The 23622-nt window shown below is 37.4% G+C and overlaps 1 protein-coding gene, 1 long non-coding RNA gene and 1 pseudogene across 3 annotated transcripts; 1 reads left to right on the top strand and 2 right to left on the bottom strand.

Moving 5' to 3' along the window:
- Positions 1–8111: 8111 nt before the first annotated feature.
- Positions 8112–10626, top strand: LOC100250664 (protein SHI RELATED SEQUENCE 1). Its single transcript, XM_002267514.4, has 2 exons — positions 8112–9471; positions 9880–10626. The coding sequence occupies exons 1-2, from the start codon at positions 8829–8831 to the stop codon at positions 10269–10271; spliced, it is 1035 nt and encodes a 344-aa protein (XP_002267550.1). The 5' UTR covers positions 8112–8828; the 3' UTR covers positions 10272–10626.
- Positions 10627–11532: 906 nt separating this feature from the next.
- On the bottom strand, positions 11533–18969 carry LOC104879134 (uncharacterized). 2 transcript variants are annotated; one of them, XR_009465555.1, is made up of 4 exons: positions 16517–18969; positions 14761–15745; positions 13137–13270; positions 11537–11723 (listed from the first exon to the last, which is right to left on the bottom strand). It is a non-coding gene; the product is annotated as an uncharacterized LOC104879134 (long non-coding RNA). The 2 variants fall into 2 exon arrangements; XR_002029852.2 differs by having other exon boundaries at positions 11533–13270.
- Positions 18970–20945: 1976 nt separating this feature from the next.
- On the bottom strand, positions 20946–22830 carry LOC100267846 (G-type lectin S-receptor-like serine/threonine-protein kinase At1g34300; annotated as a pseudogene).
- Positions 22831–23622: the final 792 nt, after the last annotated feature.

Genomic DNA, 23622 nt, shown 5'->3' with positions numbered 1-23622 from the left:
TTGGGCTGCAAGTCTCCCACTGCGGCCCAACTCAAACTTAATCTAGCAGTTTTTGTTTTTTTTCCTCTTCCAATTAGTTTCGAATCAGGCTCTAAGTAGTAAAGACATATCTGAACTTGATGAGATTGGTCCAATTGAATCACATCAAGGTGATAGAAACGTAAACAAAGTAATTGAATTTTATATCTATTAAACAAGAAATTAGCTATTAAATTAAGATCATAATAACTTGCCTAATATCAATTGCCTGCATTTATAGTACATTTAACAAAGATTTGACCATCAAATTTCTAAACAATCTATGGGAATAAATGATCAAATTGCATTAAAAAAATCACATCAACATCAATTTAACACCCATTTCACTATTTTTTTTTTTACCAATCAACCTATATTTAATAAATAAAAAAATTTAGATGATAATTCTTTAATTAGAACTTTTACAAATAAAGTCATGATTAATATCGACACATTCGAGATTGTCAAATGTTCAAGAGTTCCGCTATTCAATCATTTTCCTTCTTTTTGTTGTTGGATATTTCACTTGTACACATCTTCTCTTCGTTTTTCGAGCCTCTAATAAGATACAGGCAAGGTTCGAAAATGTCAAATATTTGATCATACATGATTAAGTTGCAAAAACTTTGATCTAATATAGATTTGTAACATCAATTTGTTTAATTCACTTAGGATTATTTGGAAGTGATTTTGATAAAAATGCCTATAAATTGTATTATTTTTTTAGGAAACTTTAAATAAAAGTAATTTTATAGAGAATCAATTTAATTTTTAAACATTAAAAATTTATTTTAATAATATTTTGAGTGATATGTTATATAACAATATATATATATATATTTCAAACACCTAAATTTTGAAAGAAAAACATTTTTAAGCATTAGAAAACACTTTCAATATTCCTAAAATCACTCTAAAATAAAATCTTAATAACTAAAACATTATGTCAAATATAATATAATGAAACAATTGCTTCAAAATAGGAACGAAAAGCAAAACTTTGAGTTGGTGGGATTAGCTATATATGATTCTAAAAAAGCATCGAGGAAAAAATATATTAAAGAAAATGGTATTATCATATTTAATTATATTATGAAAAATGTAAAAAATTAAATATAATTAAAACTATTTAAAAATTTATATATTTTAAAATTATTTAATATTTAGAGAGATGAGTTAAATAATTAAAATGAGTTTGAAATGAGATAAAAAATAATTTATAAATTTTAAGGACCTATTTGAGAATTGCTTTTGAGAATAGTTTTATATTATTTAGAATAAAAAATACAAAAAACATGCGTGACAATAAGAAACCATTTTTTGTTCTTAATCTTAGAACATCTTTTAGATGTTTTATGTTGTTTTGACTTGTTTTTTGAGGATTATTATAAGAAATAATTATATAAATATATAATATGATAAAAAATAAAGCATTACATATGAAAATTATTTTTGAAATATATTTAAAAATATAAAAAATATTTTAAGTCTTCAAATAAACTTTTATTCTATAAAAATCAGAAAACAATTTTAAAAAAAAATTATTTTTAAAAACAATTACTAAATAGACATTATTATTATTTTTTAATATTTTCCTTCATATTTTTCCTCAAACTTTCTTGGAACCAAACATAATCTTAATATTGTTGAAGCAGCTAACTCAAACTCATCCAATTTATTTGAAGTCAATATTTTTTTCCCTTAATCCCAACACAAATTATAAAATTAAGATGCTTAAAACTCACATAAAATAAAATTGGATTAAGATTAACTTACATTAAAACCGATTCAACATCATATTTGAAAGATTCATAAGATTCATCTTCATTAATAAATCTATTTAAATGCAACTTCATCATCTAACATAATAACATATGCTTATATTCGCATAAGATCAAATTAGATTTGAATTAAATCATATTAATGCATTTCAACATCACATTTGAAAAGTTCACAAAATTCATTTTCATTAATAAATTTATTTAAATGCAGCGTCATTATCTAACGTGACAACATTAAATTTAACAATTTTGGTTTATTTTATTAATTGATTTTTGAGAGGTATTATGATATTACTAAAAATAAAATAAAATTAAAGAGTCCAAGCTTCTCTTTATGCCAAAGAGTTGACAACTGAAATTGTCTGATTTGGAAAAAACAAAGGATTGTACTTAGAAATGGCCAAATCCAACAACGGTAGTATTTCCCACCAAAAATAATCACACTAGGACGCTCTAAAGTCTAATTTAGCAGCAATATAAGATTGTTTTTTTGGAAATATTAAATGGAAAGAGAAAATTTCTTTCATATATAAATGAGGAGAGGACTGCGGAGTGAGAGGAGAGAGGGAGGGGATGGATCATGGAAGAGAAGAAATGGGGAAGTAGGGGCATAGAGTACATAGAGTATAGTAGTGAGAGTCTCGTGAGCTTTCTATGGTAAGACACAGTGACAGGTAACGACCACTCTCAATAATAAGCTCTAAAGGAAACCCTATCTATCCCTCTACTCCTCTACTCCTTCACTCTATTTGCCAGCCCTGCACACCTACGTCCCCCTTCTCCCCTCACATGCACCCCGCGTGATCATCCCTCCCACCCCCCTCCTCACTTCCCGTCAGCATATATCCTTCTTTCATCATATATTGAAAAGAGGGATATATAATTGTGTAGGGGACAGGATGTATTATGTAGTATATAAATGTGATGTTATATGTCTAAAAGTCGGGACAATGGACCTGGATATTAGCCATCGAAGTCACATAACTCATGAAGAAGTGAGAGGAGTCGAATAAGTCGGATGGATTAATCCTTGGAAATTTTGAAAACTTTGGTTGGAATGAAGAGAAGAGAGGGGGGTTTAAATAATTCAAACATGTGGGTGGCCCAGATGATTTGGAGGAGAAGGAATCATTTGGGAGAGGAAAGGGTGCGATAGTGGCAGCATATATGGTGAGCAATGAGCATAATATATGATGAAATAATAATTAAATTAAGGGGGAGTGGCGCAGTGGTGGTAAAAAGTGTGATGTGGCCGTATTACTATTTTGGGCGGTGCATCACTTTCACTATGCCTTCGCAAACCATGGTATTGGATGGTATTTATGCTCTGCGTGTCCAATCCAGGCAACTTCGAAATGATGGAAATTCCCGGACGGGCACATCCATCCACCTCCTCATCTTCTCACCTTCTCACCTTCTCTCTTGTGTTGTGTGTCTCAAGTCTTGTGATGAGTGATGCTTCCATCATTTAATTAATTAATTTATTTTTCTCATTTTTTAGTTTTGTCCAACACTTTTTATGATGATTGGACCTTCATAAAAATTCTCATCAGTCTAAATCAAACACCCCCCAACACACGGCCGCTTCTATCAAAGTTAAAGTTAAAAAACTAATCATTCTCATTCTGTGTCCTCAAATGATACCATTTCATCTTTTCCACTGTTGCCTCATTTCGGTAAGCAAAGTTTTACTATTTCTTTCCTACTTTTACTAGCATCGTTATATCAGTTGGGAGCCCAAAGTTACCCTGTCTCTCTTTGTAGCCTCGCTTTGCCGCATGAGTCATGACTACCTTCTATCTCTAATGTACAGCTAATCACATTTTGTCATGGAATCAAAGCTTTGAAAGAGGAAGTGGTAGAGAAGTAAAAAGCGATCTATTATTATTCATGACTGCAGGCTGTTGTGTATTGATGTTGTAAAAAGCTGAGGCTGTATTTTCTCGCTGTTTGCCACTTGAAACAGTCTTATAATGGCTTCTACTACATATTCACGGGAAGCCTGTGCTCGCCACATCTCGTGTCCCATAGGTGAAGTTGAGAAAGCAGGAAAGTCAAGCTGCAGATGCAATTTGTCATATGCCTGAAGCCATTCAAAACATTTTGTTTGGATTGCAACGATACAATGAAGGATCTCTAATGTCGTTGGAAAAACAGCTCTCTCTCTCACACACGCTTTATTCTTGTTATACTTTTGCCTACATCTCCTTGGTGGGTTAGATTGTGAATTGTGATTAGTGATTACTCACCTTTCAATTCAATGTACTGTTCCCTAACCTTAAAAAGGGAAAAAAAAAGCAAAGCATTTAAAGGTACAATACATCTGTGCTTGACATGAGTTTACAAGAAAATCAACCCAATTTTTTTAGCTATATGTCCCCTCTCATTGACCAGTCATCTACACCTTATTCGCAAAATAATGGGGGCAAGTGGATGAGTCTGGTATATGTCAAATTTTGTAGGGTTGTTTACTATAGAGGGAATTGATCAAAGGCCAAGTATACACCATAAATGTCACGATCAGTGTCGAACTTGCTATTTAAAGGAAACCGTAGAATTGCTATCTTGAGGATTATTGGAGTGGATTTGTTGCTTTAATATCGGTTTCTGTTTGAATGAGTTACGACTAATCAACAAAAGACGTTTTGTAATTTTGTTGAAGTGAAGGGTGAAGGGTGAAGGCTGGGGCAGTAGACTCACCCGAAGCAAGGACAGACCTTAATCTCCTAAGCAAAAGTCAGACAGGGTCTTGGACTCTTTGCATTTCTGTGGTTTACACCTGGGACTCTACACTTCGGTTAGCATCCAAAAACCCATAAATCATCATGCCCTTGAATTGCATTAGTGGGGCTTTCTCTAATGTCAGATTTGAATTTTTGACTTTTTCTTTGACAAAATCAAGCATGAGTTTTGAGAAATTTTCATCATGGTCTACGAAAAATTAGTTAATCATTCTTAGATCATTATTGATTAAATAATTAATTTCATCCTACAATTGGGCACAGACACACACCAAATCACCCTATAATGACCAGGATTAGGGAACTGTGAGCAAACCTTCCATTCCCCTAATTCCAAAAGAGAGTGGAGGGGAGGGGGGGAAGGTGGGGCCAAAAGCAGAGGCGCATGTGATTTGGTAGGTTGGCCACAAGGGCAGAGATTTGAATGTCATTATTCAGAAATCAGACACAACACAAAAACTCCCTGCTCTGCCCTCTATCCAATTCTAGGAATGTATTCCCCCGGGAGGCAACCAAAATCTTTTGCGCAAATTTCCCACTCCCCCCAACACCAACTTCACATTCACATGCCTCTTCCCAGCCCAACTCCCCTCCAGCTAAACATGAATTACCCTGACGCTTACCCTCTCCCTTGACTCGATCAGGATTCAGGAATAATATTAATTAATTTTGAATTCACACGACAGTGGGTCGTGGGAGTGGGTTGGAAACTTGGAAATTTTGGTTAAGCCCAGTTGACAGGACACGTCGAGGCCACACCAGATGAGGAAGAATGTAAATAAAAATAAAAAAATAAAAAATTGCTAAGCCAATGAGTTCGTTAACATTGGGATTTGTGGATTTATGGGGTTGCCCTAAATCCCTATTTTATATGCTGCATGCTGCCCACAGTTGAAAAAAAGAGAGAATTGCATTATAATAAACGCGTTTTGCCTCTCTCTCTTTCCATCTGCGTTATCTCTCTGTGGTCAACCCGCTGGAGAGCCAACACTGGGCTCGAGAATGACAGACAGGTACACAATTATTGGGACTCGCACACATCATTCACTCACTCCTCACCTCCTCTTCCAGCCATATCCATCCCCTTCCCCAAAGCGCGTGCCTCTCAGGTCTCAACCTAATTAATCAGCTCCCCCGTCTCTCCACATTCTCCATATTTTCGTCAGCACAGCAACGGGCGTGTTCCTGTGCTTCCCCACTTGGAAACTTCTGATGCACCACCCTCGCCAGAGTCCAGACTTCTCCCTTGGCCACGTGTTTCTCACAAGGTAAGCAACTTGTTTTACTTTTTGAACAAACGTGAGATGTTGGGTAAATCCACAAATTCATGATTAATATTCTACTCTCCGAATTATAACCAAAGTTTTGTCGCACTCGGAAAGAAATCCCCATTTCCAATTTTGGGCCTCCTAAAATCCTTCATAAGATATCCCTATAAATAATATTCATAGGCTTCAAATTTAGAAAATGAAGAGCAAGCAACCACCTTACAGCCTAGCGTGCGGGAACTCCAAAGCCATTCCCCTCCCCCCCACCCTCACAACGTCGTAGTTTTGTTTCACTTTCATATTTCAATTTATGGTTAGCTCCACCAACAATAACTTCAAAGGGAAACCTACACGTCCAAAGCCCATACTTAGAGAAAGTACGTAGTGAAATACAAGTGTTCCTTAAAAGACAACATATCAAACACATAGATGATATGATATCTATCCCGACGCTGCCCCCCCTCTTAAACAATCTGCATGGAATCTAACGCTTCTTCCATTTCTTATATATATATATATTTAATGCATACGGCATACCTCCCTGTCACCTTTCCTGAAATGAGAATTACAAGAATTTATTTTGGTTGCGTATTATAGAAATAGGGCGAAATCCACACCTTCCGCGTCAAATTTTATGGACTCACGTTCACCTCTTTAGAATTTTCAATTTTTTTTAATTTTTTCTTTTTGGGGTTTTGTTAGCCAGCTGTAATCACAAAAGAAAAAGATGGGAAAAAAAAAGGTTGATAATGACAGGTTAATATTAGGTATTCAGTCCCAATATACATACTCGCTAACATTCAGTGTGAATTATGTAATTAGGCTGATAGGCACTAGTTGTGGGGTTTGACGTTTCATACGTTTTACTCATCACCACCCTCATCATTGTCCACTGCAACTCATTCTCTCTCCGTGAAACTTGGGTTTTCCCCCTTGTTTCCATTTTTTATTACATTTTAAAATTAAATTAAATTACTCACTTCATAATTTACCTTTTTTTTTTCTACTAAGTTTATTATTATTATTATTTAATAGCATATATGTCACGTGTTATAATTTGGTATAGTTTTCCAGCTCAAGTAGACATATTATGAACTTTATTTAATTATTAATTTTTATGATGGAGAAAAAAAAATTATAGCCCTCTAATGGGGCCTTAGAGAGTAGGGTAGAGGGGGGGGAGTACATTGGTGAAACATATAACATACATACGTTGAGATTCTAGCTGACAGTAGTAGATGGGGATAAATTGGTAATTTGAATAGTAAAAGTAATTCCTCCTTTTGCAAACTGACGGAATTGGCAACGACATCAGGATGATGTGCCATGATGTGACTGGCCTCACTTCAACACCATCCAACTCGCTTCACCCCCCACCACCAAAATTAAGAAGGATCAGCCGGAAAATCTCAATTCATGGCTTCGAGTTGTTGTGTTGTTGTTTTTTCTTTTTTGAGTTTGATTACGATACTTAATTGAGTAGAATATTAAAGCAAGTGGCGTTGCTCTCCCTGTGTCTAATTTTGACTAAGTTGAAGCATGGGAGGAGTTGCTTCCAAATGATTACTGATTAGAAAGTGATTTAATTTGACATAAACATGATATAAGCGAATTAGCGAGTCGCAGAGTGTGTGTCATGTGTGGGATTACCAAAACGTACGGCCCATCAAATCCTATCCCTGACCACAGCCACCATATGTACTCTGCTGTTGCAGGCCGCCGGATTTTTTTTTTGGTTATTTATCCTTATTTCTGTGTTATTTATTTACATGTTTGGGTAAGTAAGTGCAGTTAAATGACGAAATTGCCTCCTTGGTAGTGAATTTGGTCAACCCCAAAAGTTGTCATTTCTAAGCGGCTGAAGGTGCACAACATTTAAGAAAAATAACAAAATGGTCCCCATAAAGTTATTTAATATTAAACCAAATTTGAAAAAACCTTTTTTTTTTTTCTCGATCAATTTAATTAAGACTTCAATAGTACGAGGAGGTGGCGCAGTGTTTCCCTCTACTCCCCCAGGAGGGCAGCCTCCCCCCATAGGCATTGCTTTTCTCTGTCATAGTAATTAATTTAATAAATAAGGATAAAATAAGACCCCAAAAAAAGAGGGTGGAGTTATTTTATAAAGGTGTCTACGTGGTAATACAAGTTTAATTTTTTCCATTTTAACAAGTATATAAAAATAAAAAAAGTGGAAAAGGTTGGGGGAGGGATAATTGTATGTAAATGAGGAGGAGGAAATTAGAAATAAAAAAATCAGGATTAAAGGGTAGGGGTCACAAAAAAGTAGCGGGTTTTCCGGTGCAAAGAAACGGAGGAGGCAAAAGCTGGTGCGGTGACACGTGGCCGATGGTAGAGCGTTGGATGAGGCGAGATGTAATGAGCGGTAGATGATTGGGGTTGAGATTGAAGATGGTGAGATCGTGAGATCCACGGGCAAGGCAAAGCAAGAGAGAGAGCGAGAGAGAGAGAGAAAGAGAGTGAAGAGGTTCTCCCTTCTTGTACAGACACAAGAGTCACTGCTCAGTGGTAAAAGACTGAGAGCAAAGAGAGAGAGTGGAGGGGGCTGTTGGGAAACTTAAATTGGGGTTGCAGAGTTGTTGCTTTAGCCATGGCGGCGTTGCAGAGCTGTAATTCTATGTCTTTAATGCTTACAACACAGAGAAGGAATTGAAGGCAACGCAGTCCAAACAAGTCCGACGTGTGTCCCTAATTCAAAAGCTGCAATAACCCCAACAATAAGCAACTCTCCACTCACACTCTTTTCAGACTTAGAGAGGAGGAGGGTGGTAGACACTCCCACAGCATACACTCGGAAACAACCACAATTTCAGCAACACTGCTTCTCCCTCCCCATACATACCCAGATACGCAAAACTGGAGAACTTATCTAACCCGCATACCCACAGGCAAATCATTCTCCACCCATTTCGTATTTGGGTTTGAATCTTCAAGGCCGGAGCTTCTGCTATGGATTTTCTGTCTCAATTGAGGTTTTGGCCTGGTTTCAAGGTGGAAAAATGGCTGGGTTTTTCCCATTAGGTGGAGGGAGAGGAAGCAACCAAGACAGCAACCCACCAAACGAAATTCCTCCTGAAAGCTGTTTTTTTTACAGGAATGAAGACATCTCCTACAAGGGTTTCGAGCTATGGCAACATCAACCGCAAGAGCAACTCCATCAACGCCACCAACATCATCCACAAGACCTTTATTCATCTGGGCCTAGCTTAGGCGTGGGATCAAGTAGGAGCTCAATAAACTTGTCTGATGATTCTTCGAGATCGGCGTTTCTGATGATGAGACAAGCAGCTGGAGGAGGAGGAGCAGGAGCAGGAGGAGGAGGAGGAGGAGGAGGAATGAGTTGCCAAGATTGTGGAAACCAAGCGAAGAAGGATTGCATTCACATGCGGTGCAGGACATGTTGTAAGAGCCGAGGGTTTCAGTGCCCAACCCATATCAAGAGCACTTGGGTTCCTGCTGCTAAAAGGCGAGAGAGGCAACAACATCTCACTGTCATTCAACAACAACAGCAGCAACAGCAGCAGCAACAACACCAACAGCACCAACAACAACTGCAGCTCCGTGGAGAGAATCCCAAAAGGCAGAGAGAGAATCCAAGCTCTTCCGCTCTCGCCTGCACTCGTTTGCCCACCCACACGTCAGGTACTGTTTGTTTTTTAAAACTCAGATACAGACACACTTACAAAGATTGACTCTCTGATTCATTGCATAAAGAATTGAGGGACGCATCTAGAGGAATTCGAGAGAGAAAAAGCTTTCACTAGTACCCACCAACACCATATCAATTGCGTGTGATGAAATCGACCTCCATAGTAACCCCCCATCAGCTTTTCTTTTGCTTTATTCTTTTCTAAATACTGTTATTTAGTATTCCTGACGATTAGATTGACAGGGATGAGACTATTTTACGCTTTCTGTGTATGGATATGTGTGTATGAGCGTGTGCTTACATTTGGGTGGCAGTCTTTTTCTCATATTTAATTCTATTTCTCTTCTCCACGACAATTTTTGTCCAATCTAATCTACTCATTTTTCTTGAGTTATATTTAGGGTTGGAAATAGCAAATTTTCCTTCAGAAGTGAACTCTCCCGCAGTGTTCCGCTGTGTTAGAGTTAGCTCCATTGACGAGACTGACGATCAGTACGCATACCAGACGGCTGTCAACATTGGAGGACATGTGTTCAAGGGAATTCTCTATGATCATGGTCCGGAAGGTCATTACGGTGGAGGCGAGAGTTCCTCCGCCGGTGGCGGAGGACTTCAGCAGCTTAATCTCATTACTGGTGCCGCAGCAGCCGCCAGTACCTCCACTGCCACAGCCGCCACCACTGGTAGTGGCAGTGCCGGTGCAGCCGCCGCATTTCTTGATCCTTCTTTATACCCAGCTCCCCTTAACACCTTCATGGCTGGTACGCAATTCTTCCCACACCCAAGACCTTGAACGTACACCACATTCTGCTCTCTCTCTCTCTCTCATTCTTTCTCTCTCTTTCATCAACTTTCACTCTTTTATCTGCAAGGCAATAGTGCGATTTTGTTCTAGTACATTTTTAACACCCACCCATTCAACTAGGAACAAAGAAACAAAAACAAAGAGGAAAAACAAAAATGGAGAACGAGAGGAAGAAATGTGGATGATGTTTGTTTTTGTTCACATTTCAAGGCTTATTTAATTATTATTATTATTATTATTATTATTATTAACCTTGATTTTTTTTCTTTGTTTATTTGGGTATAAACCAGATGGCATGTAGTGTCTCTTTTGTCGTAGTAGTATTTGTTTATAGTTTTTCTCTTGTGGGTTTGAATTTGATTACGCTTGCTGGTTGGTTTTGAACTTGGAAGCTGCTTTTTCCCCGTTTACCCGTAACTTTGCCGTTTTGAAATGGGACGAATATCGTTTTCGTCTTTGGTTGGATAAACTACAAACAGAACTCCTTTTCATTTCGGTATGGGCGGTCCAGCCATGCATGAGCATTCAGGTTCAAAAGGTGAAGTGAAACCAGAAAAGAAACGAAAAGAAAAAAAAAAAAAAAAAGTCTCTCTCCCCCTCTCTCAATGCTTATATATTTATTCATATTTTGGTATTATTATATGCAATTTTTTTCCCATCAGTTTCTCAAATGACATGAACAGATGTGACCTTCGTGATAAAACTGGAAATGTTGCATCCATCTGGCCTTTGTTTAATGCACCTCTAAGTCGGTATTGTGTATATCATGCATGTATTTACATATATATACATGTATATCATTAGGCTACGTGTATGTACATGTACATATACATACATAACTAATGTGAGACTTCTTTTTTGCCCTCTGAATGTAAACTTGGTACATGTGGGTGCAACCAAAGCTGTCCTTAGTTTACGAAACTGTCTGACCCATCACCTGTTCTTTCATCTGTGATATATTAATGGACTCCACAGTTATTGATTTCTCACTTCCCAATACAAAAACCTCTTCTGATATGAAAATGAAAATGGTTTCTTGTTTTTCTGTCTTGTTGGAGGTGCTAACATGGTATATTTATATGTTCCCATTATATGAGCTTTTTCTTTTTCCTATGTTTTTCAAATGAGACATTTTATTCAACAAGTAGTAGTAATATATATAGAAAACAGAACCTCTACCTTCAAGGTGAGTTGTTTTTTTCTCTGTTTGAGGAACAATAGATATGTGACAATTTATGGGTTAGTGGAAGCTAGTAAAAGTTTAAACATAATTGTCAACCCACTTAGGATAAATGCTTAGAGCACTGACCTGACTAACAAATTATGCCATTGCATGCTAAAACTACACTGGAATGGAGTAGTCATCTTCTGCAGGCAGCTTCATTCTAGTTCAGAGTATTTTTAGGCAAAGGATCTATCATTAGCAAAGATGCCCAAGGCCTGAGTGGATATGGGAAATGGGAAATGAGAAATAAACTAATAATGAAAAGCAAATGAACTGTATACAGTAGAGGGATACATAGGAGATGGAATTAAGTTGTATGAACATAAAAATGAAATTAAAAAAGAATAGTTTAATCTTTTACCTGATCTTACACACACACATACAATCATTACAGAAATGAAATCATTTAATCATTCCAGAATCATTTAATTATCAGAAACAAATAGCAGTCATACAACAAGCATTAACATTATAATGAAATATTCACTATATTAAGGCAATTCTTCAAAATATAACCAAAGGCCAAACATGTTTGGACTACAAGAGTGTGATTTAACATGTTATTAAACCCTAATTATCCTCATCTGGCCAAACTTCTGTTTTTTGGATTTTAAGTCACTTTAATGTTATGTTAATATAAATGTCAAATTCAATCTGGTCCAGACTCCAGAAGCTAATCTAAATCAACCATTGCCTAAAAAATTAAGTAAGTTATTCAGGAAAGGAGTAAGGCTATTTGAGTCCCAAGCCAATGGAGAAAATATATAGCATACACACTTATTTTGGGTGAAGAATCGGAAACAAATTTCATTAAGCCTGTTAATTGGATAAAGTGTTACATTAGGGTTTGGAAAGTTAATTTTTTTTTTGATAGGTAATTAGGGTTTGGAAAGTTAATGTACCACCAATTTTTATGTCTTATTATTATTTTTCCTGACTATAATTCCTATTGTACATAAACAAGGCAAAATTAAATCAAAAGGTATAACATATTTTCTGGAGCAAAGATTTGGAAACAGGTGTTTGTTTAATGAAATGACAATATAGAAGCATGAGTGATAGAATAAGCAATATGCCCTTGTTCCACATGGAAAAGTGGTCATGGATTTGAAGTATACATTGCATATATGATATTTATGCAAATGCCATGTTGTTTATGACAGGATTGGGATCTTATATTTCTGTCAGTGTGTCACTAGATCACAGGTTTTTTCATCTTACATTATAGAAGGATATAGAGAAGTTCATAGGAAAAGATTTTCATTTTTAAAAAATAATATAGTGGTAAAAAAATTGTAGAAATTGTGTATTTTGCCCTTCGAAACAGGTAAAATGGTTTTGATAGTAAGATACACCAAATATCCCAACCAAAAAGGGTGAGCGCAGAAGTTTAAGCACTTGAGAATCAATAAGCAAGGGAAAAAGAAAGGGAAACGTAGTAAATCCCACTCCGGAAAGGTTAGAGTTTAAATGTGCAGTATGCTCATTGTTATGATAGTGCTGTGTGCTTAATTCATCATCTTATTTGTCTTGTTGTGATTATGAAATGAAATAACTAATTGATGCAGTATATGTGGACCTAAGAGGCAATTGTTTTGTAGTACTTGGGGAAAAAAAAGTGATGTTACCTGGGTATGAGATGAAAATCAGACCTCCAATATAATTTGCCTGAACCATTCACCATCATTGATCATGTTGTTAGTTAAGTGATATGCATAGAAAGGACCACTTAGGAGAGCCTCCACCTTCTTGTAGAATAGAGCTAAAAGGTGGGAGGATATGATAAATCAAAACAATGTTCAAGTTCATGTTCATGTTCATGTTCTTGATCCATATATGTGAATGCTCAGTGGCTCAGTGTGACCATTTCAGTATGTGTTGGGTCTGTGAGAATGGGGAGTCTTAGATGGATATTTAATTCTATACATGTTCCATGTCAGAATAATCTCAGTATTAAATGCTTATATATAGAATTTGACATCCACACAGTAGTACTGTTTCCAACATTCAACCAGTGCAGAGCTAAAATGTTTATTTTCTGGTTTTCTATGCAAAGAATATAGCCCTTTGCCTATGTTGTTTGAAGTTAAATTGTATTTTTTCTGTGGTTTAGTTGTTACTTGTCAATGCCCCTAATCCATACATAAGGATGCCTCATAAACTCTAATACAAACAATGATTTTGATAATACCTTCATGCCTCACATCCTACATAAGCTGCTAATCTCATTTTGATTCAATGCCATTGCTCAATGAATCAAGTACAATTTTGGATTGTGTTTTCATTTTTTTATTGAGAAACGAAGTGGTTGGTACAAGGTTCCATCTGTGAATTGTTAGTCAAATGTTTCTCATTCGCTGGCCACAACTGGTTGTTTATCTACGTCACCATTAGCTCCTTTTACTTCTATGCTAGTCATTTCTTGGCCGAGGTTCCTGTTGGCTGGCTAAATAGCCTAGCTGTATTTTAGATCTCTGATGACAGATAAAACACTAATATGCTTCATGGGAAGATTCTTCTAAATCCTTATATCTTGTGTGCATGTTAAAATCTAGAGAAAAGTCTTTCTGCAATAAATTTGGTGGAATTTGTTTCCATCCCATTTGTACAGCTTGAATTATTAGAAGTAAATGTATGGATACATGACCAAGCTGGCAACTATCCGAATTTTGTCTTATATATGTTTCTCTCCTGGGAAAAGCTTTCCATGGTAACAAATGGGACCTGGGGAGAAATGAGATGCGGGGATCATCTCCCTTTCCCGATGCTAGCACTAGTCTATCTTTATCAGAGATGCTGATGATGAAGACAGCCCTATGTCCATATATGCTTTGATAACTTCCACTATCCTAGATTCTCAAATTTCCTCGAGCAATGAATCCAACAGTAAAATGTTCCCTAGTTAAACCACCTCTGCAGGCTGCTACTGCTTTCCTACTGAAATCCATTCATTTATTCCTTTCCTTTATTTCCAAAATGAACTTCAACTATTAAAGCTAGTTAGCCCAAAGATAATTAAAAATAGATTATTGCTCTTCTTCTTAAGATCTTGTTACTCATTAATTATTGCATTTTTTGTTATAACTCGGTAAAATCCATGTGGATTTTGAAACTCCAGAACATTCAAGCATCTAATATGATGAAATAAGCCTCTCTAATTTGCATATATAGGGACTTGATGGTGATTTCATTCAAGTTAAAACATGCAGATACTACCCTTTAAAACCAAATTACAGGAGGGCAGATGATCACCTCAAGTTTGTGGCTACCTCCTCTATGACTTGTCGCTTATTGATAAGGGGGCTACACGACCTTACAACTTCGCCAGTATCATGTTCCAATTGTCTTTGCCGCGGACAGCTGAGTCCCAGCTCAAATTCTCTCCCTTGCTCTTCTCTTTGTGGATTTTCATTAACAAACATAAAGCCCAGATAGATAGGCTATGGAAATTTTAGTAGCGGGAAGAGTATGCATGAAGAGGAACTCACAATTGAGAGAGAGAGAGAGAGAGAGAGAGAGAGAGAGCGGTGTGTGGTGGGTGGTGGGGGGTGGGGTGTGGGAGGGAGGAGAAGGGAGAGAGAGAGAGAGAGAGAGACCAAAATGCAATAATTCAGCATCCCAACTAGATTTCCTTCAAGGTCATGGCAGAGCCAAAGTTTTTGAAAAGACTTGTAGGGTTTGTTATGGCATTAGGGCAGATCATAGGGCGTGTGAAGTTGGGGTAGTAGGGTAAGGCCACACATGTAGGAATCTACTGCACCACAATGTGCATGCAGTTGTAGGCATCATTGATGTGGTGGTCCCAGTCGTGGGCATCCTTCCTAATGGGTTCTTCAGCACAGCTGCGAAGGCCCAATCCCAATATGTTGCTGCTGTGAACCCCTATTTGCTTGTGAGAAAGTAGCAGACCGCCTGTGGAAGCAATTGTGTTTGCCACACCACAACAAACACCGCTAGCTGCTACTTTGCCGTTCCAGAAAATGGTTTGTCCGCTTCTGTATCAACCAACAAGGCTGCAAAGTTTGGTGTTTCATATGTGACTTGTGATCAACTTCGCCCATTTTGAAAGCCCGATTTGTCTTTTTAATGGCCCAGTTTATTCTTTCAGTTATAGGAGCTCCACCACTACACTTTGTGTCAGTTTCTTTATGGCGTTCTGGTTGAGTTAGGTTAGGTTCTGCTCCTCCTCTCCTTTCTGTTTCCCTTTTAATTACTTTTGCCTCCAAACGCTACCCACCTGTGCAAATATAGGCTTTGTTTTTTAGCAATCATTTCATCTATTTGATCTTCAGAAGCCAGAATAGTCTGACAATTTTCCTTAGGAAAAAAAAAAGAAAAGAAGAAATAGCAGTTGAAGCATGTGCTTATAACCAATTCCACTGATCTTTTTAATTAATTTAATATTATTTTTTTATGTGCTTAATTAATAAAATATCCATTTTAACTCGTCAAATTGTTCTCAAACCTATTTTCGTGCCAATGTTTGGCTGTTAAAGAATGTTTTCTTTTTAACGTGAGTGTCTTCCTTTGTACATCAACTACTTTTTCAAATCTGTAACAAGCAAACTAGGCAAAGCAAAAGGAAAGGTATGTGTCTAGGAGTAGAGTTGTTCTTTGTGTTACTTTCGAGAAAAGAAGACGACAGCGTCTGTACGCATTAAATTTAGACAATGGGTCAGATCGATCATCTTCTTTATGTTATAAAATATGTGAAAGTTTTATTAGGTTTTACTAGGGATGGATGACAGATTCATCCTTTTAGGAAGGTTCCACTAGCAAAAACAAAATGGGTTATGGCGTCCTAGGTGGAGATTCCAAATTATATTTTTTCCATTTTCATTAGATATAGAATTCTAAGGGGAACAGAAGTTTCAGAATCATTCACATTTCATTTTCACTAGTGTTTAGAACATCTAAACCGCCCATATTTCTGCACTGATGTCTAGTTCTAATCTATATTCTAGCTATATTCTTCTATACATCATGTCCAGGCTCGGTATATACTAACCTCACTTGTTTTGAGGGGAACCCGAATCAAAGCTGGAGGTTGTCCCTGTGGTATAGGTGGTGGGGATATCAGCAGTGGAACCCCCTATGAAGTAGTGATAAAGGTGTAGGAATACTTATGGCTTCCTCCAACCCTTTCAGCTCCACGGTCACTGAAGGCCTTGCTTTTGGCTTGTACTGAACACACCATAGAGCTACCTTTGCCATGTTCTCTACCTTGGATCTGTTCTCCTCAATACCACAGACAACCATAAGTTCATCCATATCATCACTCGCTAATTTATTCCAAACCAATATTAGGAATCACCCTTGACCCTCTGTAACATTCACATTAAGGGTTATAGGGAAGGGCAGCTACAGTTCGGATGCGGCGGCATACCCAGGTGTTCCTCTTCCTCCTGTCAAGGTCATATGGGTGATGTCTCTGTTGCAAAGCTTGGCCAAGCCCAAGTCAGCTACTTTAGGGGTGAAGTTGGAGTCCAAGAGAACGTTTCCGGGCTTTATATCATAGTGGTTCTCTGTTGGCATTTCTTTGTGCAAATACGCAATGGCTTTGGTTGTGCCAACAGAAATCTCGTGAAACTTCCCGAATTCCAACTGGTTTACTTGAAACAGATGGTTGTCAAGCGTGCCATGATCCATATACTCACACCAGAGCTCTCAAATCTGTGGAAGCAGAAGCCATGGATCTGAACCAGGTTGAGATGATGGACACTTCCAATGGTACTCACTTCTGCCATGAAATGTTCCTCGATTCTCTTAGCGTAGCTCCCTAGCTCTAGGAACCTTTACTGCCACCGGTGTGCCATCAGCAAATCTCCCTTTATAAACTGCCACAAACCCACCTGATCCCAGCAAGTAGCTGAAGTTATTGGTCCTTCCTTTAAGCTACTTAGAGGAAAACCTAGTGGGCTTCTCTCTTTCAATTTTCCGAAGGGATCTATTCATTGAGTGTCAAAAACTTGGATTCCAGATTAACTCTGGCCCCGCTGAACCAATTATTATAATACATCATGATCAGCACTAAGATGAATACTGCAGATTCAAGAATAAAAATTTAAGAAAAAAATAAAAAAATCTTATGCTTATGGCGGCTAAAGCTGCCGGTTGTCATTAGGAAAGGGTGCATAACAGGACTGTTTTTTTTTTTTCCCCTCTTTTTTTTTCTTTTTTTAGTGAGAAGACAAATGGAAATTTCAATATGTGGTTTGCAATTCTTTAGCTTTACCCACCACAAGATCACAAGACTGGTTATAGTTATCCGCTCAGGATCATAAGAAAATGGTTCGTTGAATCTAGCTGCATCATGTCCTTGTTGCTTTGAGTCCTGACCTACTTCAAGTGCAGCTAGCTGTAACTTACTAAAGTGACAAAATTCTTGTTAGGTAAATTTTGTAGTGGCTTTTGCAGGAGTACAATATGCATGATCACTGACTATGGCTGATAAAGTCCATTGGGAGTTGAATTGCAAATAGTTCCCATGATTGGACTCCTGTATCAGTAAAGTGCCCTTCTTCTTACTCCATCAAAGTTTGTCGGCTCCTGCTGCTGCTGCTGGTAGGTGATGTTATTATGAAGAAATTAACATCTAAGCTTTGGGGAAAAAAGGTATGAGCTTAACCGTTGGGAAAACAATGAGTGTGTAGATCCGGTGGCCCCAACAGTAGCTTCGTTCGGACAATGAATATCCACCCCCGGCTGTTGAGTGTCACCTAAAGCCCACAGTAAGGAAAGTCCAAGAAAACCCTAAGGCCATGTTGGGGAAAAGTGCTCAATTTGAAATCAAGAAGGTGAATTCAAAATTCACTGTGAATTTTGAACTCAACAACCAACCATGTCATTTCGTCATGTTCTCAGATTTGAAACGTGTCTTTTGTTTGAAATAGGTAGGAGGGATTCAAACTCAGTTTATGACAGAAGTATTTTTGTATTCCTTTAAGTTTTAAATGACCAAAAACCATTTTGAACTCATTATTATTCTCTGAGTAGCTTGCTTCAAATGCACATATACTCCTTGTTTCAACTTCAATTTGCACACAATTTGAAGCATTGGACTCTTGCCTTCTCAAGCTTCAAAACAATATATAGCACACCCAAAAATGATATCAAGAAGTGCTCCATATTTCACCTCAAAGTCGGAGTACATTGTTGTTAAATTTTGAGTTCTAATTCACATGTTCAAACTTCAAGCTATGACTTGTAACCTTTTTTTTTTTTTTCATGTTTTCTTTCTCTCCAACACTTTACATAACCCTCATTTAACATCTTTCATGCTATGAATTTCTTCATTTTCATTTGTCAAAGCTCTCATCATGTTTCACACTCTTGGAGCTCTTTTTAAGTATATTTAGTTCATTTTATACCATGACTGAAAATGACTCCTTCAACTTGTACCATTTTCATCATTTAATCCGGAGATTTAGTTCAAGATATATGTTAAATTCATGGTTAAGATTATCAACCATTCAAGTTAAGTTGGGTGAGTAAAGTCTTTATATTTGCATAATTCATTCCCATATGTGTTATTGGAGCACAAATTGTGGCTCTAATTAGCTATCAATAAACAAGATAAAAAACACTACCATGATTTTTTGTGTATTCTTGTACACACAAAACTCATCCTCGTTTTCATCAAAATCAAGGGTCTTGATTGCCTAATCAAAACGCTTATTCAGTGAGCAAGATGCTTACTTTAATTCATAAATGAATTTATGTTACTTGTACGTATATTAGATACTCTTAGCCCTTTGTTATGAAATCGTCCTATTATATCATATAAATACTTTTGTTAACATAGTCATTCAAGATCCTTATCTTGATATCCATTTGTCGTATCTTATAATCAAGATATGTTGTAATGGATAAGAGAACTTCAATGGATTTGAATATGACTATCGATGAAAAGGTTTCCTCATAGTTGAAACCGGGTTTTTGACTATAATCTTTAGTTGTAAGCCTAGCTTTATATGTCTCAATGTTTTTATCTACTCTTTTTTTTCTCTTGTAGACCCACTTACACCTTATTGTGAATATTAGAAGCATATTCTTAAGTTACCCATTTTAGCTTCTCTTATGTAATTGCTAAATCCAGTTTTTTTTTTTTTTTCAATCCACACAGTTAGGTTTAGTTAATTTATTTGTTGTGAGAATGAGAGTGATAGGATTATAAGATATGCTTCCTATAACAATAAAAATAACATGCATCAATCAATAAACATTTGAGGCAAAAGGTAAGTTTAGCAAAAATATAGTGATATTTAATTTACTACATTTATCTTATGTAAGGTATCCTAACATTATAAGAATAAAGTCTATTTTAGATAGGTCATGATCTTATTATTAAATAAAGACTTTAATTAATTTTTTTGCCTTAAACTTGGAAAGTTTCCTTATACAAGATTAACATACTTTTACGTTTGACCATTATATTATGTGGTGGAGACCATTTTTGGTGATTCAAGCACGTATGGGGTGGTATGTGGTGATTAACCCATACATATCTTTACCTGACAAGAGAGGACATAAACTTATATGAGATAGTGGACAACAACCCCCGCGTTGGAACACTTGTACCTATAGTGACAATGTTGAAGGGATGTCGAGTCTGATAAGTAGTTGCTAACACTAATTCTTTCATTTTTTGCTAGCAAGGTTTCAGTACTTGGGCTTGATTTTGCCATCTAGTCAATGCAGATGATTTGGAAACACTAGGAGGTGTTTGAGCATTGTTTTAAAAATCTGATCGAACCGATTGGTCCGACCAGTCGAACCGTCGATTGGTGAACTTTTTGGTTCGATCCATCTCAATGAACCGTTTTGTGGTCAAATCGACATTGAACTGTTCAAACCGACGGTTGAACCGCCCAATCGGACAATACGTCAATTAAAAGCCCTAGCTCCATTAAAGCACATTTAATTATAAATCAAACCACGCCCCCCCCCCCCCCCCCCCCACCCAACACCTTTTTTTTTTTTTTTCTTTTTCTTTTTTCTTTTAGTATTTGATGTTCTTACTGAAACTCATCAGGTGATGACCCTAGGTCTACCTTCACTCTAGTGTAAGAAAAAAGATCCAATATGAATTACGGATGACAAATGGAAAGGGCGCAGGTTGGATAACAGTTGTAAGCAAATACGAGAAGAGCCCAACAGAGAGAAGCCGCCCCCCCCCCCCCCCCCCTCCAACACCTTTTTTTTTTTTTTTTTTTGAGTATTTGATGTTCTTACTGAAACTCATCAGGTGATGACCCTAGGTCTACCTTCACTCTAGTGTAAGAATTTTTTTTTTTTTTTTTTTTTTTTGGAGTATTTGATGTTCTTACTGAAACTCATCAGGTGATGACCCTAGGTCTACCTTCACTCTAGTGTAAGAATTTTTTTTTTTTTTTTTTTTTGGAGTATTTGATGTTCTTACTGAAACTCATCAGGTGATGACCCTAGGTCTACCTTCACTCTAGTGTAAGAAAAAAGATCCAATATAAATTACGGATGACAAATGGAAAGGGCGCAGGGTGGATAACAGTTGTAAGCAAATACGAGAAGAGCCCAACAGAGAGAAGCCACCTGATGTGAAAAGATTGCACGGATCTTCAAAGTGAAAAATCAGCTGTAAATATGGGAACCCTGGCTTCTTGCCAGGATGATGTTGCATGTCATCCGGCCTTCAAAGACAATGTATTTGATCTAGGATCTTAGATGACGATTTATTTTATCAAACATGTAAATGCCCCAAAATTATTACTATATTTTCTCTACATCATGTACTTGTCTTTGGGCCTGTAGTATGTACTGATTTCATACCTCCACGTGAAAGGGTTGCATATACGTGGATTCTTTTTCTATTGTATTCTGGGAGGAACCTGACTTAAAGCCAGTGGCTATCTCAGTGCTACACGCGAGGGAGCCCGGAACAAGAAACCCCTGTGAAGTACTGAAATGGGTTTAAAGGTGTGGGAATATCTACAGCTCCTTCCAACATTTTCACCATCATGCTCATCAAAGGCCTTGCTTCTGGGCTATGCTGAATACACCATAGAGCTACCTTTACCATCTTATCTACCTTGGATCTGTTCTTCTCCTCAATCCCATATACAGCCATTAGATCTCCCATCCCTCCATTCTCTACTTTATCCCAAACCCATTTTGGGAACCATTCGTGGCCCTCTTTAGCATTCACATTAAGGTTTCTTCTCCTACCCACGATTTCAAACAAAAGCATCGCATAGCTGTAAACATCACATTTATGGGTGATAGGGAGGGGCATCCAAAGTTCGGGTGCAGAATAACCTGGAGTTCCCCTCCCTCCTGTCAAGGTTATATGGGTGTTGTCCCAGTTGCAAAGCTTGGCCAAGCCAAAGTCAGCTACTTTAGGGGTGAATTTGGAGTCCAAGAGGATGTTTCCTGGCTTTATGTCATAGTGGATTATTCTCTGTTGGCATTCTTCATGCAAATTTGCTATTGCTTTGGCTGTCCCAACAGCAATCTCGTGAAGCCTATCGGATTCCAACATTGAGTTCTACAGAAACAAGTGGTTGTCAAGCGAGCCATTGTCCATGAACTCGTACACCAGAGCTCTCTAGTCTCTCTCAAAGCAGAACCCATAGAGCTGAACCAGATTGAAATGATGAACCCTACCAATGGTACTCACTTCCGCCATGAACTGTTCCTCAATTCTCCTGTCAGAGCTCCCACTTAGAACCTTGACTGCCACTGCAGTCCCATCAGCAAATAGCCCTTTGTAAACTGCCCCAAAACCACCCGATCCCAGCAAGTTGCTGAAGTTATTGGTTGCTTGTTTAAGCTGCTGAAAGGAAAATCTGGTGGGCTTCTCCTTCTCAATATCACTAAGGAATCTGTCCATCGTTAGTGTCAAAAACCCATCCGGACTGACTAGACTTCTTCTAACCCAGTCTTGGAAACTTCTCCAGCAAAGTCCAACAATTGAGAGAACGAATACTGTAGGTTCAAGAAGGGAATTAGAAATCTAAGGACCTCCATATATACATACATGATATATCTTGCAAAAGACATTGGATAACAAAGCAAAAGCCAAAAATAACAAGAGAAAATCTTACAAGAAAGGCCGACTGTCAAGACTGCAGCTGTAGTGGCCATTTAGAAGAGATATTAAGTAACAAAAACCCTGCCAGGTGAAGCTTGATAAGCAAGGGCAGCACTTATCTTCAAGTTGGGAAACCAATGCACAATCCAGACGCGATTTGTTACATCCGTGAAAGAGAGGCAAATGTAGAACAGGACATGGCAAGGCGAGTAAGCGTTATGAATGCTGTAGGACGGCGGGCCGGCCACGGTATCTACTGCTTGCTTACATAGTCCTAAGTCAAGAGATCATTAATTTAATCTGCCTCATGTCCTATGCCCTTAACCTTACAAGGTCCCACCCGACGACCCTTGTTTGAACCCTATGCATCATGACCGTTACAGCTTGGCTGTTGAGTTTTACCAGGGGTTGAATCACAAATGGGTAGCCTCCCTTGAGCTCCTGCAGGAGCTCGGCTAACAAATGTATAGCGAGCAACTTTTGAGTTAAAAAATAATTCAAATTTTATGTAGGAAGCACCAAATCAAATAAAGATATATTACCTATATCTTTTAATAAATATTTTTGAATTAAAATATAAAATGAGGGGTTATCATTTCGCATGTATTCCTAAATTTGGACTCAAAAACACACTTTTCCTTTTCTAAAATATGCCCTCAATTTTGTAACAAGCTACATTGCATGTCAGGGTCTATCAGCCAAACCAAAAAAAAAAATGTCCTTTCTCTCTTTAGATTAAGGAGTACAAATGTATTTCTGTGAATTCCAATAAAATGAATATTAAAATATTCAAAAAGAGAATAACAAAATCAAACAAGACAAAAAACAGGCATCTTGATTTGAAAGGCCTGAAAGCAACTAACAATGACACTTTTTTTTTTTTTTTTTTCTTGTATGGGCTTTCTGTAACGCCAACGAACACGCGATTCCAAAGTCAGGAACATCAAAAATGACTGCGGACCCCCCAATACTAGGAACTTTCCCGTAGTCTTTGTTTTATCCTACAAAACGCTAGGCCAGCCTATAACCCAGATAAGGAAATTAAA

Source organism: Vitis vinifera, chromosome 4 (assembly GCF_030704535.1).
Source record: "Vitis vinifera cultivar Pinot Noir 40024 chromosome 4, ASM3070453v1".
NCBI lineage: Eukaryota > Viridiplantae > Streptophyta > Magnoliopsida > Vitales > Vitaceae > Vitis > Vitis vinifera.
This window is presented reverse-complemented; position numbering and strand designations above follow the sequence as displayed.